General features: G+C 58.2%; 2 protein-coding genes across 9 annotated transcripts in view; both read right to left on the reverse strand.

Annotated features, from left to right (window-relative positions):
- SFXN5 (sideroflexin 5) overlaps positions 1-1,477 on the reverse strand; it is a 104,044-nt gene extending 102,567 nt beyond the window's left edge. The window contains exon 1 of one of the 3 annotated variants that reach the window (XM_070429470.1): positions 1,286-1,477. In XM_070429470.1, the coding sequence (XP_070285571.1) occupies positions 1,286-1,390 (105 nt within the window). In that variant the 5' untranslated portion in view covers positions 1,391-1,477. The remainder of the gene's footprint in view (positions 1-1,285) is intronic. The other 2 variants (XM_070429467.1, XM_070429469.1) reach the window with 2 other exon arrangements.
- A 1,534-nt stretch (positions 1,478-3,011) lies between these two features.
- Positions 3,012-17,009, reverse strand: part of RAB11FIP5 (RAB11 family interacting protein 5) — a 35,347-nt gene continuing 21,349 nt past the window's right edge. For 3 of the 6 annotated variants that reach the window (XM_070429472.1, XM_070429473.1, XM_070429474.1), the window contains exons 4-6: positions 8,913-10,532; positions 5,549-5,738; positions 3,012-5,286 (exon numbers count right to left, since the gene is read on the reverse strand). In XM_070429472.1, coding sequence (XP_070285573.1) covers positions 5,083-5,286; positions 5,549-5,738; positions 8,913-10,532 — 2,014 coding nt within the window. In that variant the 3' untranslated portion in view covers positions 3,012-5,082. Of the gene's footprint in view, positions 5,287-5,548; positions 5,739-8,912; positions 10,842-17,009 lie in introns of all 6 variants that reach the window. The other 3 variants (XM_070429471.1, XM_070429475.1, XM_070429477.1) reach the window with 3 other exon arrangements.

Consider the following 17,009-nt stretch of genomic DNA (forward strand, 5'->3'; position numbering starts at 1 on the left):
AGTCCTATTTAAAAAAAAAAAAACAAAAAAAAACAGTGGGGACATTTTCTCAGAAAGCTAGAACACAGCTCCCTAGTTATCCGCGAGGCTCCGTGCACCACCTTGCTAGAACCAGTTTCTCTACCACCACCACCACCAAAATAAATAATAACTAAATAACTAATAAATAATAAAATAGAAAACCGACCTTTGCACATTTCCTTTCTTCCTGCAAACTTCCTTCTGTCCGCCTCCGCCGCCCCCACCCCACCCTAGGCCCTCACTTCAGCCAAGGCTTCTGCCCTTTTCCTAACAAAGTTCATTTCCTCCGCGTTGCAGGCAGCCGGGCCCAAGCGTAGGCTGGGCTCCCGTGTCTGCGGCGGCCCGCGGCGTGGGAATGGCCCCTCCCAGCCTCTGCCCCGGCCCCGTCCAGGCTGCGGGTTCGATCCCTGTCTCCGTGGCCGAGTTAGCGACGCCCCACCGGGGGTCCCGGAAGGATAGGACCCCGTGACGGGTCCGAGCAGGACGGACAGAGCCAAGCGCTCAGAGCCGCTGGGCTCAGGTGCCCAGACCCCTCGCCGAGGGGGCAGCGGCGGAGGCCGGTGCCCGTTCCCGGGGCGGCACCCTCCTGCCCCGGGGATGACACAGCGTTTGCCCCGCACCCAGCTCTCCCCGCCAGTCCTCGCTGCATCCGCCGCAGGGCACCGGCCGGCCGACTCGCCACATCAGCGAATCGCCGGCCGGAGGGGACCCCTCGGCTCGCGGCCCGGGCCGTCGCGCACGGCGGACCCGTTTGGGGTGCAGGGCTGGGAGCGTGACCGGGGCACTGGCGCTGGCGGGGGCGCCTCCAGAAGCTCGGAAAGGCGGCCAGTCCCCACCGGGGAAAAGGGCAGGCGGCAGCTCGGCCCAGGCAGCTTCTCCTCCAGGCCGGACTCGAACTTTCCGCCCCGAGTGGGCAGCTGCCTGGCCCCAGGCGACCCTGCAGCACCGCTCGGACCCGGCGCCCACCTCCCCGGCCGCGGCCGCAGCGGCCAATCACAGAGCGTCTCCGCGGGGAAAGGCAGGAGGGCGCGAGCAGCCGCAGAGCGACGGCGCCGACGGCCAATGGGCAGCCGAGGTGGGGGTCCTCGCTCACCCCGCTGGCCAATGGGGAAGGAGTGGCTTTGACCGAGGTCCCCATCCAGTAGCCGCAGGCTCCGGGGTGGCCGCGGGTCCGAGACCCCGTTGCTAAAGGGGGCTTGGGAGAGGAGTTCGCGCACCCTCCCTGTGCCACCCGCGGACCCTCCGAGCGCAGCCCGGTCCTCACCTGCTGGAAGCGCGGTTTGCCCAGCTGGAAAGGAGGTGCATCGGTCGAGGAGCCAGCGGCACTTGCCGCCGCCGCCGCCGATGCTGTGGTCGCTGTATCCGCCATGGCCACTGACGCCCGCAATCCCCGGCCCTTTTAAAATGTCCCTCCTCGGCCCCCGCCACAGCTACCTCTCCGGATTGGCCATGAGCAACCGCAGCGAGTCGGAGGCGCAGAGTGTTGTGGGGAGTGTAGTTTTTCCTGCCAAGACGCTGGACAGCCCTCGACTGCGGAGTTGCGCCCACGCAGACCGGGATTGGGTTCCCGCTGCCAGTTTGCAGACCCTGCGAGTGTGCGTGTCTCAGGTCCCCGCCAAGGGGAGCACGGAGCGACCCCTCCCGGTCCCCTGCCCCGGGAAGTTTGAGTTGCTGCGGGGGGCGTCACTCCCAGAGCGCACGGGACCCCGGACCTGATGGGCCAGGACTGGAGGCGGATTAGGGTTACTCTCCGAAGGCTTTCTGCAGGAGTTGCACTGCGGAATACTCCTGCAGTCTGTCCCACCTGCCTCCTGCCTTGTGCTCTGTAGCCACCCTGATAGTCAGTTCCTGGGGCATGCTGTGTGCTCCCCGCCCACCCTGGAACATTCTGTACCTAGAAAACTATGAACTGTTTGTCTTCGCCTGAGGTTGGCCCTCTTTATGGCCTCAATGCAAACATTGTGTTTCCCAATCCATGTCCCTACTTCTACAAAACCCACTATAACCAACGCTTCTCTTTTGCAGCCCTTGCATTTATAATTGTTTTTGAGTGTCTTGTCTTTCCTACTGTAAGGTCCACAGGGCCGTTGTGACTTTTTGATTCACTGCTAAGTCCATGGTGCCAGACATGGGAGAGCTCACAGTAGGGACTCAAATACAGGGTGTCCCCCAAAATGTACACACTACTAAAAGCTGATAGCTCAGTTGATGTTTCTTTTCGATTTAACCCGTTGGAATTAATATTCAAAGTGTGTATACATCTTGGGGGAACACCCTATAGCTGTTGGCTGAGTTAAATGCACAGGAGGTCTTAGGAGCCTTAGCAGCCTCCACTTTCTTTTGCCAAGGAAGATCCCTCCTGGGGCTAATTCCTAGGCAGGAGGAGAGCTGGGAGTGGCCAGTGGGGTTCAGGGGGTTATGGAGCACTACAAGGACTTTAGGGAGGGGGGTAAAGCAAGGCACCAGCAGGGATAATGAACACAAGGGGGAGAGGGAGGAGGAGCTGCCTGTTTCACACAGAGTACAGTAGAAATATTTAGTCTGACCCTAGGGAACCCCACTTTGGATCTCCTTAGTCTTGTGGTGAGGTGCAGGGTTGGCTCATGCCTTCCCATGTGTTTCTTAACAATGTATGATCCATAGCTGTCAGTTTATCCTTCAATAGTTGAACCACAAGACACAGACGTTCCTGAAAGCTGGAAATTCCAGCTAGCCCTGAAGAACCATTTGTACCTTGGATTTGTAGCTTACCTTTCCCGACAAGGCTAAATGGTTTGAGAACAGGAATCAAGTCTTTTATCCTCTGTATCCCCCAAGTATTCAATACTGTATCCTGGGAGTGAGAAAGGACTGAGTCCGGGCCGCTGGGCAATGCTGTGTCGCTGCCTTGATGTTAGGGCAGTGACAGTGTTACCCAAGAAGGCCATCACCTGCCTTCCCCAGGAAGCCTGCTCCACATGCTCATCAAACCAGGAACACAACAGAGCCACTTGCAGTCTGTGAACTTTTTATTCGTCATAAAGTGCTCGAAACATGAAGAGCAAGGTCTTTATAAACAGGAGTTACAACTAGGAAGACAAACGGCAAAGCAGAACTGTGCCTGCTCCCTGCCCACCCCACCTGCAGCCCTCTTCCAACTCATGGCCAGGAGCAGAAACATCCAACAAGAACCTGGGCTTCAACTCCAAACTTCCAGAGACATCCCTGGCCTGGGCTTTCTGGAAGTTCACAAAGATGAGTGGAAGGTCAGCCTCAGGGCTGGGACTGACTAGAGCCCAGAGGAATACCTAGTGCAGGAGTGACCCTCTTCCCCCAGAAGAGATACCTTGGATATCCAACATCCAATGACCCCCCAAAAGCAGGACCAAAGTCCTAGGTACCTGTGGACACTTTCCTCCCCCTCAATGAGTGTCTTTAAGGTAGATAATGTTAAGGGGCTTTCCCCCATATGTGGGCTCCTCTGCTTTGTCCTGGCGGAAGACATCCCCCATAGAGCAAATCTCCTTCCGAGGCTTTCTCAGCGATCCCAGAGAGTGACCCCACAGGCCAGCTCAAGAAAAAGAGGGATCCCCGAGGAGCCCTTACCTCCTTATTGGGTCCAAACTTGCCTCCTTCAGCACCTCCTCACCCCACAACTTCGCTAAGGCAGGGTGCCCCAAGCCACCAAAGGTCCCCTGCAGATGCCATAGGGAAGCCTGCTGTTTACTGCAAGCAAACCAGCGCTGGGCCAAAGGGCAGACACTTCGTTCAAAGTGCACTGCAGCCAAGCCAGTCAAGGCTACGGGGAAGGGACAGGCTGGGACAGCAGTTAGAGGACAGATGGGAAGGCTTTTTCCTAAGTATAGGCAGAGTGGACCTCCCACTTCCAGAATGTAGTTTTTTCCCCCGGGACCCCCCTCTATTGGTGTTGAGGGAGTAAGAGAAGACAGCAGGTAGGTAAAGGGGGGTAGCAGCAGGTTGGCTGGACTCTTCACTGAAATTAACTCTAGGGGAAAGCAGAGCAGCAACAGGGCTGCCCCCTCATCCATTTCCATTCCTAGCATCCTACCAGATCCAGCCCCTTGTGCTCAACAGGGAGGGAGAGGGGCGCCAAACAGAGGGCGGGGTCTACATCCAGAAGCCCCTGACCCCACCACAAAAGGCACATTTTAATCAGTTTCCAAAAGTTCAAATCCTGTAGCAGCACAGAGTTTTGGCATCTGGACAGGCAACGAGAATAGGGATGGAGGCTTGATCCCCAAACAAACAGCCCAAAGCCCCAAGGCCTGGAGGGCCCACACCTTGGAGGTGGTCTCTCCATACCTGCCTGGGCTCTCCACACCTTCACACATGACACTCATGGACAGGTGAAGAGGAGGGCAGGGGGTAGCCTGGAGAATGCACATTATCTCCTTCTATCCACACCACGTCCGCTTCTCAAACAGCTGGACACACACAGACTCAGGACATGGCAGACAGGACATCAGACCAGCGGTGGCCAACAGGTGGTCCGCGGACCCCTGGTGGTCCCTGAGGTCCAAAAGGTTGGCGACCACTGCACTAGACCATACAGGCTCCTTGTTCTCAGAGAACGACTTGAGGCTGAAGAGTAGGTGCCTGGTTGCCCATAACTCACAGACAAATCGGCAGCTTTGTCCCTGCCACAGCCCTAGTAATACCAGGAGCCCTCCAGGGGCTGGAGGAAGATGAAGAGGAAAAGCGTTTAGCTGTGGGAAAAATGGCTGACCATCCCTGTGGGGTAATAAAGTATGTCCCAGATACCACATCAAATTGCAGCTCACCCCTGCTGTCTTGAGGGTTAAATTCTTTGTTCTAATTTCTGGAACCCCCAAAGCTAAGGGGTAGGAAAATAGGCAGGTGGGTGAGACCCACCTCTAATCGGAGTCCAAAGGCCCTCCTTCCAGCAGCCCCAGTTGAGGCAGGAGGGAGGGGGAGCCAGGGGTGACAACCGAGGACAGACTGCGCCTGCCCACGGAGTGAGTTCAACAGGAGGAGGGAGGATGTGAGCCCTGCTTGGGCAAGGGTCCACGCCCACCCTCCTGGGGGGTGGGGGTGAGAGGGCTACTTTGGGGGGTCAGGGGGGATCTGCAGCAGGGTGGGCGAGGTCTCCATGATCCGCACCAGCAGCCGGTCAATGTAGCTCTCCAGCTCCTGCACATGCTCGTCCCGCTGGCTCAGCTCCCGCTCGCGCTGCAGGAGCAGGCCGATGAGTTCGTCGTGGGTCAGGTGGTAGTACTTGGCGGACTGGTCTAGCACACCAGAATCCTGAGGGCAGATGGAATGAGAGTGAGCAGGGCACCCTCAGGCCTAACTACCTGCCTGGCCACCGACACCCCAGTTACACCACCACAGGCCCCGGAGCTGCCTCTGTCGCCAACGCCAGAAACGGCCTAACTGGCTTCAGGGCTCTGGCACGGGAGGCCAGGCCTGCTCCTTGCCGCACACTGCCCAGCACCCTGTTTCCGAATTCCTCTCTCCCCAGCCCTTCACGTCTGATTGACCCCCATGGCATCCTGCTAGGCCTCACCTTCAGCCTTTTGGCGTCCACAGTCTGGCCAACCTGGGAGGCCGGCGCCACAGGCTGCACGCTGCCGGACGTGACTGTCTTGAGCTTCTCCAGCCCACTGCTCAGGGCGGTGCTCAGGCTGGAGCGGGGTTGCTTCCTGTCGGGGCTGCCCTCCACAGGGGCAGCACTGAGCGGCTTCACGGGGTGGGGACTGCGGAGACAGACAGGAGATGCGTTATGGGGAGGGACGGGCAGCACAAGGAGAAGGGAGGGCCACAGTTCTGCTGGACAGAGACCCACCACTGCTTCCTGTGGGGGCTGCCCCTACAAAGCAAGGCCTCAGGGCAGCTGTGCCCAACATTCCTCAGCACCCTGCCACCTGCCCCTCCCCATTTACTCCCTCAGATGGCCCTGCCCCTTCACCTGGACAGCAGAGGCCTCTCTCAGATTTCTCTGCGGGTGCAGCCAGGCTCTTTGAGTCTTCGCCAGGGCTGCCCCCTCCTCCCATCTTCCCTCCATCTTCCTCTGTATTGTAACTTTTCTCTGGTTGGGGAGAGAAGTGTGACCAACCCTCCGTTTCCCAGTTTTCTCAGGACTGGGTTTTCCCAGGAGGTGGACTTGCCGTGCCAACCAGGAAAGAGCTGGGCAAACTGGGACACTAAGCTGCCCATGTCTCTCCCTTGGTTGCTTCCCCTCAGCATTTACACGGGTTTGTGTTTGCCTGGCTATCGCCCTCAGTCACCCACCTCTTCCTCCTCACCCAGCCTCTCCAGAGCGTGTAGACCACATTCCGTCTAAGTTCCTACCTTCACTGACTCCTCAACCCAGAGAACAGGACGTGGGCCCCACCAGCCCATCACAAACGTTCCTGCTGAGACCCGGTTCTCTCCTTCCTGACCGCTCTGTGGCGTAGACTCTGGGACCACTCCTTCCTTTGGGCTGCTCTCCTCCCTCGTCCCCCCCCCCCCCCCATGCCCTTCTCTGCTTTTCCAACTTCTCAGTCTTAAATGCGAGTCTGCGGGGGTTCTCTCCTCTCCACCTCCTCACAGCGGTCTCCAGCCTAGACCTCGGCCCCGAGTTCTAGACCCACGCAGACAGTTTCGGGCTGGCTTATCCACGTGGGGTCCACCCCAGGCATGTCACCCTCCCCTCCACGCCTGCCCTTTCCTGGGCTCCCCAGTGCTGAGTGGCACCATCCGCTGCCCATGGCTCTAGTCAGAAACCTGGGACCTCCTCCGAATCCCCCGCTTTGGCTTTAGCCTTAACAAACATTAAGCCCTGCTACCTTCTCTCAAACCACCCCTCCTCGCCAGGCCAGGGCTCCCTAAACCTTCCTCCTCTGGCCACAGCTGCTAAGTCAGCCACCCCCTTCGCCCCCGACTCCCCTGCCAGAGTCCTGCCTACCTCCAACCACTCCACTGTGCTGTGGGCTCATGATTTCAGCCTCCCTCCCAGGGTCAGAAAACAGTCTCTAACCCAACGGGCCCCTGGCCTTCCCTCCCAGCCCTCCATGCACTCCAGCCAGGACACAGGCTCGCCCTCTGTCTGGAACGCTGCCCCTTGGCCTGTGGGCCTGCTAACTCCTACTCAGGTTTCAAAGTTGAGCAAGGCCACTTTCTCCAGGAAACCTTCCTGCTTCCCCCAGACTAAGCTGTCCCTCCTCTGGGCCCCCAGCACCCATACCTGTGACAGTTACCCAAACTGCAAGCACCGGGCCCCTAATTCAATTAACCTACTCCTAGAGGACCTCTTTACGTCTACTTCACGGAGGATTCCAACCATTAGAGAGTAGGAAGCAAATGGCTTAGGCCAAGGCCTGACATCCCCTTCAGAAGGGCTCACCCACATGCAGGGAGGCCCACAACCTGGGAAGAGGGCAGAGAGCCCAGGCAGGGGCAGACAGCAGGGAAAAGAACATCTGTCTGTCCTTCCCACCCAGGCGTTTGCATTAGGGAAAAGGGGCGTAAAGGCAGCTCTACTGCCACCTATGGGCTGTGCTAGGGGCAGGGAGGGATACCAGTGAGGCATGCAAACACCCTGAATGGGGCCAGGAGTCCTGGGCTCCAGGTCTGATTGGCCCCTGCACCTGAGGGACCCTGGACCCTGAAGCTCTTATGGACTCTATGTCCCCATCTGAGAAATGGGGACAGTTCTATTTGGCCCATGATGTAAGGAACATGCGAAGTACAGACAGGAAGCCAATAAGACGGGTGAAAAGTGGCGAGTGCACTTGGAAGTGCTGCTGGGACAGCAGGGCCAGCGGAGGGCACTGGGAAGCTCTGGGAATGGCCACACCACCTAGCACTGCAGCCGCAGGCAGGCAGCCCGGTCTGCTTCCCTCCCTTCTCAGAGATCAGCAAGGCCCCTGGGCCTTCCCTTCATGCTTCACCTCCATCCTCCCCACTGGGCTGGGACTCTTGGCAACACAGCAGGGACAGCATCTTTCATCCCTGACACACTGGATGCTCAGTGAACTGGGAGGACTGGATGCAGGAGCTGAGGGCTGGGCCTCCCAGAGGCCGCTGCTGGAGCCTGCCCTGCTCCCCAAACCCTTCCCTTCCCTGCTCATCAGAGCAGCAGCACCTCTGCTCCTCTCAGGCCTCCTGGGGCGCTGGCACGCCTCTAGACTTTGCTGCCCCTGCTAAGTCACACCCTGTCACCCCCAGTGACCTGGGCACTCCTCGTTAGCCACCCACTGAGGACACAGCCTCATAATTCTTCCAAAGCAGACCAATGCCACAGTGACCAGTCCCACGGGCAACCACTGTCAACTCAGCACAGTCCTAAGCGCCTGGGGCCACCCTGAAGGCACCACCACAAACCAGTGAAGCACCTGATGAGGCTAGAGACCCTTTCTTCTGAGAGTCACAGATGTGGGACGCATTCCTTTTTTCTTTTCCTCCTCAGTGGTGTCTCCGCTTTCCTCTCTGACCTCAGTACCAGCCCCTCCTCTGTCCTCTGGCTCTCTGCCTTCCACAGCCTCTCACCCTGGGGCCTGGGGCAGAAGACGGGAGGGACGGGGGCATCTGACAAGCTACACTGCCCCCCCGCAGCCCCTGGTTGCTGAGGGCCCTAGCTCTCACCCCCCTTTCCCTGCCCACCTGCAACACCTCCCCACCCACTCCTCACCCCTGCATTTCATCAGCGTTGTCATCCCCCAGAGTCCTGGCTTGTGGGGGCACCTGCTGGTCCAAGGTCCCAAAATGGAGGCAGTTTCAGAGCCGGCACCACAGGAGACCCATGTCTTCAAAGCCCCCCTTGTCCTGCCTGGGTGAGCAAGCCCTCGCCCAGGAGGGACAGCCCCTGGAGGGGCTGAGGCCCTTGCAGGCTGAGTTGCCCCCTTCACCCCCTTCCTCCTGGAGACTGCTGCCGGGTGGCCGCTCACCTGTCACTGGGCTGTGGTTCCTCAGCTGGTCGTGTCTCCAAGGGCAGAAGCGCAAGCGGGGAGGCTGGGGTGACTGCAGCGTGGTCCTCCCCAAGTGGGGCAGGGGAGCCCCCAGGGGGGGAGGCTGGCTCCCCGGGGGACAGGGAGGAAGAGATCAGGGGCCAGGCTCCAGGCAAAGGAGAGCACGGAGAACTGGGCCCCCCGTGGCAGTGGCTGGCCCAGGGCGGGAGAGGGGGCGGTGGGAAGGTGGGCTCCGGGGGTGTGGGCAGCTCTTCTGGTCCAGAGTGGATGGATGAGTCCCTGGACTCTGGAGGAGATGTGGAGGGGAGGCTGGGGGGATCTCGGCTCTCCTGAGACAAGAAGGGGTTCAAGGCATCCTCCTCCAAAGCCCACAAGTCAGGCTGGGGGGAGCTGCCCGGCAGGGGTCCAAGCCCCTCTCCTGCTGGTTCCTGGCTCTGGGCCTCAGGAGCCTCAGGGCCTTGTCCTCTCTCCAGAGCCCCCCAGATCTGCTGGCTCTGAAGAGCCAGGTTCTTTGAGTGAGAGGGCATGGGGGCAGGACCCTCAGGGCAGCTGGTGGGCAGAGATAAAGTCGCAGGAGGGCTGGCGTCCTCCACTGGCTCCTCCAGGCTTGGCTCACCCAGCAGGGTTCCGGAAGAACAGCTGTCAGACTCGGACCCTGGCTTCTGGCCGTCCTCCTTGGCCTCCGGGGAACCAGCAGCCAGCGCACTTGGGAAGGCGTCGCCTTCTCCCGTCTCTGCCCCCCTGCCACTCAGCCCCCCTGCAGCCTCCTCCTCCTCCTGGAAATCTGAGGGTATGAAGAGGCGAGGCGGCTTGGGAGGCAGCGTGCTGGGCGGCAGCCCCTTGTCCAACATCCACTCGGGTTTGGGCTCTGGCTCCAGCTCCAGTTGGGGGAGCCCCTGGTTCCCCTTGGGGCTCACAGGCTCTGGTGACTCTGGCTTCACGGGGGGAGGAGGCAGTTCATCAGACTCTCCCCGTATGATTGGTGAGGACATCTCAGCCGCAGGAGAAAGGGTGACCACATCCCAAGGCCAGGAGTCGTCCACCGTATTGAGCTCCTGCAAAAGCTGGCTTTTCTCTCTGGAGGCCTCCTCACGCTGGCCCTCAGGGGCGTCGTCCGGGCCTGGCAGCCTCTCCCATGCGCTGATCACTTCTGGGGAGCTAAACAGAGATGAACTGTCTGCTGGACTCTGCCCTGCTTCCCCTCCTGGGGCCGTCGGCTCCCTGTCTGCTTCTGAGTCTGAGGCTCGCGGGTGCAGCAAGGCTGACGTGGAGGGCAGGCCGGCCTCTACAGACCCCAGGGGCCCCGGGGTGGCAGCACTCAAACTCTGGTGGTCCAGTCCCAAGTCCAGAGGAGCCCTGGGCTCCAGCCCCTCGCTGCTCCCACCTCTTCCTCCTCCCCCTGGGCCCCCTGGGGGCTCAGCTGCCTTCACTGTCATGGCCCCAGGGCCTGGGTCTTGCAGCCCCACTCCTGCAGGGGCCAGGATCTCACTCCTGGCCTCTGGACACAGCCTGCTGGCAGCAAAGACGTTGAAGGTGTCTTCCCACTCAGGCAGGGCTTTCCCAGGGGAGGCCAGGGGGGTGGGACCGGCCCTCGAGGCCCTGGGGAGAGAGGGAGCAGGTGAAGGAAAGTTTAGTGCTTTGTCGGCTAGGAGTTCCTCGAAGAAAGGGTTGCTCTGCAAGGAGGTGAGGAACGGGTTGGTGAGACCCAAGAATCCAGGTGGGGTAGCTTCAGGGGCATCGGTGGCGGTGGCGGCAGCTGCAGCGGGGGAGGCGGCTGCAAAAAGGTTAGTGCTTAGCATGGGAGCAGCGGTGGGAGCAGGAGTGGGGGGGGCCGGAGCACAGGGGGAGCAGGGGAGGTGGTGAGGAAGAGCAGCTGGGTCAGGTTCTACCTGAGGAGACACGTCCAGGCTGTGGAGGGAGACAAAACCGTGAGCCTCCTGGTTAATGCCAAGACTGGGAACGCCCCTGCTGAATACCATGCCCCCTGCCCCCCACCTGCCTCTGGACGAGGTGCCACATGCCACCCAGGCTGGGTTCAGGCACGTGTGTAGGCCAGCGGACAGAGGGAAAACCCAGCATGTAACCTACATTAGGCACCACACAAGGAGGAAGATGCTGGGTGGAGTTCATTGAAGCCTCACACCAACGCTGGGAAGCAATAATCCCATTTTACAGGCAGGGCCCCAACCTAAACCAAGTGTTCTTTCCACTACCCGGTGCTGAAGATTCCACTCAACACCAGAATTATGCTTGGGAGCCAATCAGAACGCGCCTCACATCCCTTCAGGACTGGCTTGGAGGCGGGGAGAGGCCAGAGAAAGGCCAGCCTGGTATCTGGCTGGACAAAGCCCTCACTATCAGAGACATGACTGACTTTGCCAACCCCTCACAGAAACAGGAGATGATGCTGGGCTGCCGTCAGGCATGACAAGGTATCAGCACATAACTGTCCAAGGAGGACAACAAGGCACTGCTGAGGACATCTGTCAGGCGTCCACAGGGACCAGCATTGGGCAGACGGTGCTCTGTACCCCAGCACCCACAGGCCAGCCTGGGAAGCAGCTGGCTGGGAGTCGCCAGGGGCCTCCTGGGTTCCCCCCCGCTCCCCCGCACAGATCTCTGGCTCCCCTGGAAAATCCATCCCATGGAAATGAGCCTACATGCCCCCAGATCCTGGAGAGCATTGGCTGGCCTGCACATGTCCCCTCCTCTCTGGGAGGGGGCATTCTCTGTACGTGCATCTTGTCTACAGTGTGCAGTGGGCTTTAGGGGTGTGGGCAGGGGCAGACTCTGAAACTAGAGCTCTCGGTTTCCCCAGGACACAGACAGAGCCAGAAAGGACAGTCAGGACCCAGCACCCCAAACCCAGTCTGACTGCGGTTTGCAGCTGACCCCAAGTCAGATCCAGACTCCTGTGGCCTCACCTACTGAGCCTCATCTCCCAGGCCCGACTCTAAGCCCCAAGATCCCAATTCTTAATCCCTGCCCAAGTGGATACATCATGGGAACTTCTCCACATCCATCTTCTCCTCAAGCTGCTGCCTTCCATGGGGAAGTCCTGAGGACGGGCCATGAGCTGGCAGAAGTCCTAGGGGCGACCGGTTAGACTAGAGGGGCATTAGGGAAAGAGGCCAAGAAGTCTGGAGCTTACCAGGATTCTTCCAAGAACCAGGGCCCCGGACAGAGCAGGCCCCACACAGAGCTGGGCAGAGGTAGAGTCGGCCTGTCCACAACACCGTGGGCAGGGGGCGGGAAGGAGTTGGCTCAACCAGGGCAAAGGTGGGCTTCCCAACAGTCTGTAAGTCTGGGAGCCTAGGTCCCCATCCTGGGTTTCTATTAAGAATCCAGCTTCCAGAGACTCTGCTGCCCCTACTTTTGCGCTACAATAAGTCCCCATCCAGGGCGGTTCTCAGTCTCATGCTACCACCTAGAGATCAAGGGGGAGGCTTCCCTGTACCACTCTGCCTCTGGTTACAACACAGGAGGATCCTCGGCCTGGAGCCCCAGCCTCTACAAACATCCCTTCCCCCCTCACTGCAGGCAGGCCCCCGTGCCAAGGCACACGCCTACCTTGGGGATTAAGGAAAGTGATGCACCACCACTACGTGGATCAAGACACCCCCTCCACTGAAGCACCCATACCAGACACAGCCACCCCTGTGGGCAGGTCTCAGCCCCAAGGAGCAGGGCAGGGTCCTCTGAGCCACCGCTTTCCCCAGTCTCCTTTATGACAAGTGGCCATAGGGCCTGAGGGAAGAGGGCTCCATCAACATTAAACAGCACCAAGCGCAGCCCTGGCTGGCCCTACTCACCCTTGCAGTTTGGGTTGGCAGTCGGAACTACAGGGCAGCAAAGCAGCAGGGAAGGAGGCTGGAGCCCCAGCCTAGGCTGGCAACCCCACTGGCTCCCCAGAGGTGCACACAAACCCGTTGGTATGGAACCGGCAAGCAGGTCTCCCTGGAGTAAGGGACTCCAGGTGCCTGGCCCAGCAGGCTCCCCAGAGCTGGACAGGCTCCCTCTAAGAACATCCATCCATCCCTCCTACCTAGCAACACACCCCTCCCCCAGCCTCCCTCACCCTTGATCCATGAGATGCCCATTCTGAAGGTTCTCACCTTAGAACATCCCCTCCCTACCATTCCACCTGGCAGATAGAGACACGTGCCCATGTGTGCTTAGCTTTGCAGGTTATGCTCTGAAGACAGACATAAACACCTGCATCCCAGAACCCACCGTGCCAGCCTAGCACAGTGCCGTGCTCCCATCAAGCGGGGGGGGCGTTAACTTATGCTGATTCGTCTTCTAAGATCAAGAATTAGGAAAATGCCCTAGCCGGTTTGGCTCAGTGGATGGAGCGTCGGCCTGCGGACTCAAAGGTCCCAGGTTCGATTCCGGTCAAGGGCATGTACCTTGGTTGTGGGCACATCCCCGGTAGGGAGTGTGCAGGAGGCAGCTGATCGATGTTTCTCTCTCATCGATGTTTCTAACTCTCTATCCCTCTCCCTTCCTCTCTGTAAAAAAATCAATAAAATATATTTTTTTAAAAAAAAGAATTAGGGAAAGAAATCAGAAATCCAATGGCTCTGCCCTCACAAGCTATGGAAATAAAACTTTAGGGCCTGCAGGAACTTTTGGACAACTGGTTAAACCTGCCATTTAATGGAGGAATCACCTGTTCTCCCCAACAAGCACCTCTTCTTAAGCCCTGGAACTGGCAACTCACTCTACCACGGGCCACCTCCGTGGCTGGTGGACGGCTCTTCCTTAGGCTGAGATGAGCTCTGTGTCTTTTTATTTCCACACCTTGACCCCAGAGATGACCTGTGGATCTGCAAAGGCTCGCCTCCGGGCAGCTTCCCAAAAGGCTGAAGCCAGCCTTTGAGGTGTAACCACCCCAGCCAATGTGCCCTTCAGCCACCTCTCCTGAGGCATGAGCTCCTGTCCTCTGCCTGAGATGTGCCCAATGGCCAGGAGAGTGTCTGGGAGACTGGACATATTCTCTCCCATCATCTGGGCACAATGAGGTGACACAGTGGGGCCTGTGAGCTGTAAGTAGGGAACCACATAATTTATCTTCCAAACTGGAACATTTTAACTATGGTAAAGAGACACTATTAACTATGCCAGGAAAACAGGCACAAACAGGACGGATGGCCACACTAACTCTAAGTCACTGGGCACACAGCATAGTCACTCATTTACTCCGCTGAGAATGCGAGCTCTCCTGGTGGCCACTGCACACTCCAGGCTCCTGGGGACTTTGTCCACCACCCCCGCTGAGGGGCTGGGGCGGAGGCAGAGATGGAGAAAGGCCACAGTACACTTGCATCTGTGTAGTTTCACTTCCCCCAGATTAAAACAATGTTTGTAGCTACCACTTGTGGTGGAGGAGGGCAGGGGATAGAGTGGTCTGCCCTTGGGAAGCTGACGCTCTAAAAGGATCAGAAAGGGAGGAACAGACACAAAAACAAACCGCTCTGGACCTGGCAGGATAGCGCCCATGGTCATGGTGGCCCTAAACCAGGGGTGGGCAAACTTTTTGACTCGAGGGCCACAATGGGTTCTTAAACTGGACCGGAGGGCCGGAACAAAAGCATGGACGGAGTGTTTGTGTGAACTAATATAAATTCAAAGTAAACATCATTACATAAAAGGGTACGGTCTTTTTTTTTTTTTTTTTAGTTTTATTCATTTCAAACGGGCCAGATCTGGCCCTCGGGCCGTAGTTTGCCCACGGCTGGTCTAAACACACACCAAGTAGCCTTCACTGCAGCTCAAAATGAACGGCTCACTGCAGGGCTGGGGAGTGGGGACATGTCCAGTGGCCCGATGGGGCTTGGTGTCCGTTACCAATTCTCCCCTCCCCCGGACACACACACACTGGTAGGGGCCTAGTGTAACAGCCACAGAACCGGGCAAAGGAGGGGCCAGGTCAGAAAGAACAGGAGGACTCTCTTCTCAGCCCTCATGCCATTATTCCCCCTCCTCCAGCCACTGCCTTCTCCAACGGCAGCAGCTTTTTTCTGGATACTGTGTAATACATACTACTTCGGGTCTCTCCAAGGGGCATCAGTGCCACCTGAGAGCACTAGAGGGCGCCGCTGCCTTTCCTCGTGAGGAACACCCAAGAGAGCACAAGTGCAGCCCGAGGGCAGAGGCCCCCCAAACCTCTGAGCCTGTGAATGGGTTTCGTGTCCCCAGCTGGGGATCCTGCAGCTATATTCAGGCAGTCAGTCCAGTTCTGGGTGTCTAACCTATCGCTTCCTGCAGTGAGTCAGCTCATCTCTCCTATTCTCAAAAGCCCTAGGCAAGCCTTCCGGGTAAGCACAGACATTTATTTTTTCCAGGCCAGCCTCCCCATCCCCTCAAGGCACAGGGCCCAGGGTGACACTGATGGAGCTCAATGGCCAGGTTTCCTGCCTCTCCCGCCCTGGATGCAAGGCCACAGAGCCTGCCCTGCAAATGGGCCCGAGGGAGGGCAGGAGTGCCCCGGGTGCCTTCCAACCAGCTGCGGACAGGCTCAGAATTCAAATAGGAGAACAAACATCTCACAGCTTCCTATGTCCATCTGGCCTCTCAAAGGCCGTGAGGAGACATGGAGAAACAGAAGGAAAATGGAGGCTGTAAGCAGGAGCAGTGACAACCCCAACATCACTGAGAGACATGGCCTGCAGGGGTCTACGCCCCAAACCTGGGCAAGCACCTAGAAATGACCTCACAGAGAGGTGTCCCCCAGCATCTGTCCTGCCCAGAAAAGGCCTGGAGACACCCATAGATGACAGCACCAAGCCCATGGTCTGTGCCCCTTCTGACCCTGGCCCCCACTTGCTCCCAGCAAATGCCCCGTCTGGGTCTTCTACTGCCTCCCTCTCTTCCACCTCCTACAAAGATCTGAGTTGTCACAGGACCAAACCTTTCTTCCTACTCCTCCCCTAGGCTACCAGTGGCCAGTGGTTCCCCTGGACTCTGGTGGGTAGGGGGTGGGCAGAAGGGACTGAGGGTGATGTCCTAGGCAGGGGAAGCAAAGGGCAGCCTCACTCAGAGGCTGATCCACCCTCATTCCTGTCTGTGAGGCTACCAGCTGGCCAGGGCCCACACAGCAAAAGGCCCTGCATTCCATCCCCATTCCTCTCAGCAGAATTTCACAGGGAAAGGGAAGAACTAGGACTTCAGGAAGAGGTTTAGGGACCTTCCCTCTACCCTATCACTTGACCCTTCACCACTGTGCCCAGCCTTCCCACCCCACTTCCTGCCCCTATATCCATAAAGGGGAGGAGCAGGCTTGCTGAGAGAGCAGGAACGGTTGCCTTTGCCACACTCATCAGGGTTGCCATGCATGCTCCTGTGTAGGACTGGCCTCAGGCCTTTGAGAATGGCCAATACATGGGCTATCGCCTGGGCCTGGAGCCCCACCCTGGGCCCTGTTAGACAAGTCAGCAGCTGTGGAAGGCTCAGAGTTGGAAAAAGGCAAAGGGGCCAGAGTGGTGGTCAGGGGCTGCGATATTGTGATTTACAAGAAATACATATTTCTCATATGTGCTCTGATGAAGTTCCTGGATCACAGTTTCCAAACCTCTTGAAATTTCCTGAGAGATGACAATGGAGAACCTTTTGTTATAATATTTGGTCTCTTGTTCTCAGTTCCTGAAAACACTTCGGAGCCATGAAGGTGAAGTGGGTGCTTGTTATTCCTAACAAACCCCTTTCACCACATCTGGGTTTATGTTAATGAGGTAACTTTTGGAAGCACCTAATGGGAGGGGCTGGTTGCCAAAGGGAACAACCATAAACAGGGTTGGAGCTTTCAGTCCCACCCCATAATTTTGGGGGGAGGAGGTTGAGCCAATGGCCAAGAATGTCATCCCTCACACCCAAGGAATGAAGCCTCCACAAAACCCGCAAGGACTGGGTGAGCTTCCGGATGGTGAGCATGCGGAGTTCTGGGGAGAGTGGCTGCGCTCGGACAGGGCATGGAAGTGTGTGCCCTTTCACCATACCACGCCCTATGCATCTCTTCCATCGGCTGTTGCTGAGTTATAGCCTTTTATAACAAACCCGTGACCCAGTAAGTAAAAT

This window comes from Myotis yumanensis, unplaced genomic scaffold, assembly GCF_028538775.1.
Source record: "Myotis yumanensis isolate MYYU_CA2020_CCGP unplaced genomic scaffold, mMyoYum1.0.hap1 SCAF_11, whole genome shotgun sequence".
NCBI classification, from domain to species: Eukaryota; Metazoa; Chordata; class Mammalia; order Chiroptera; family Vespertilionidae; genus Myotis; species Myotis yumanensis.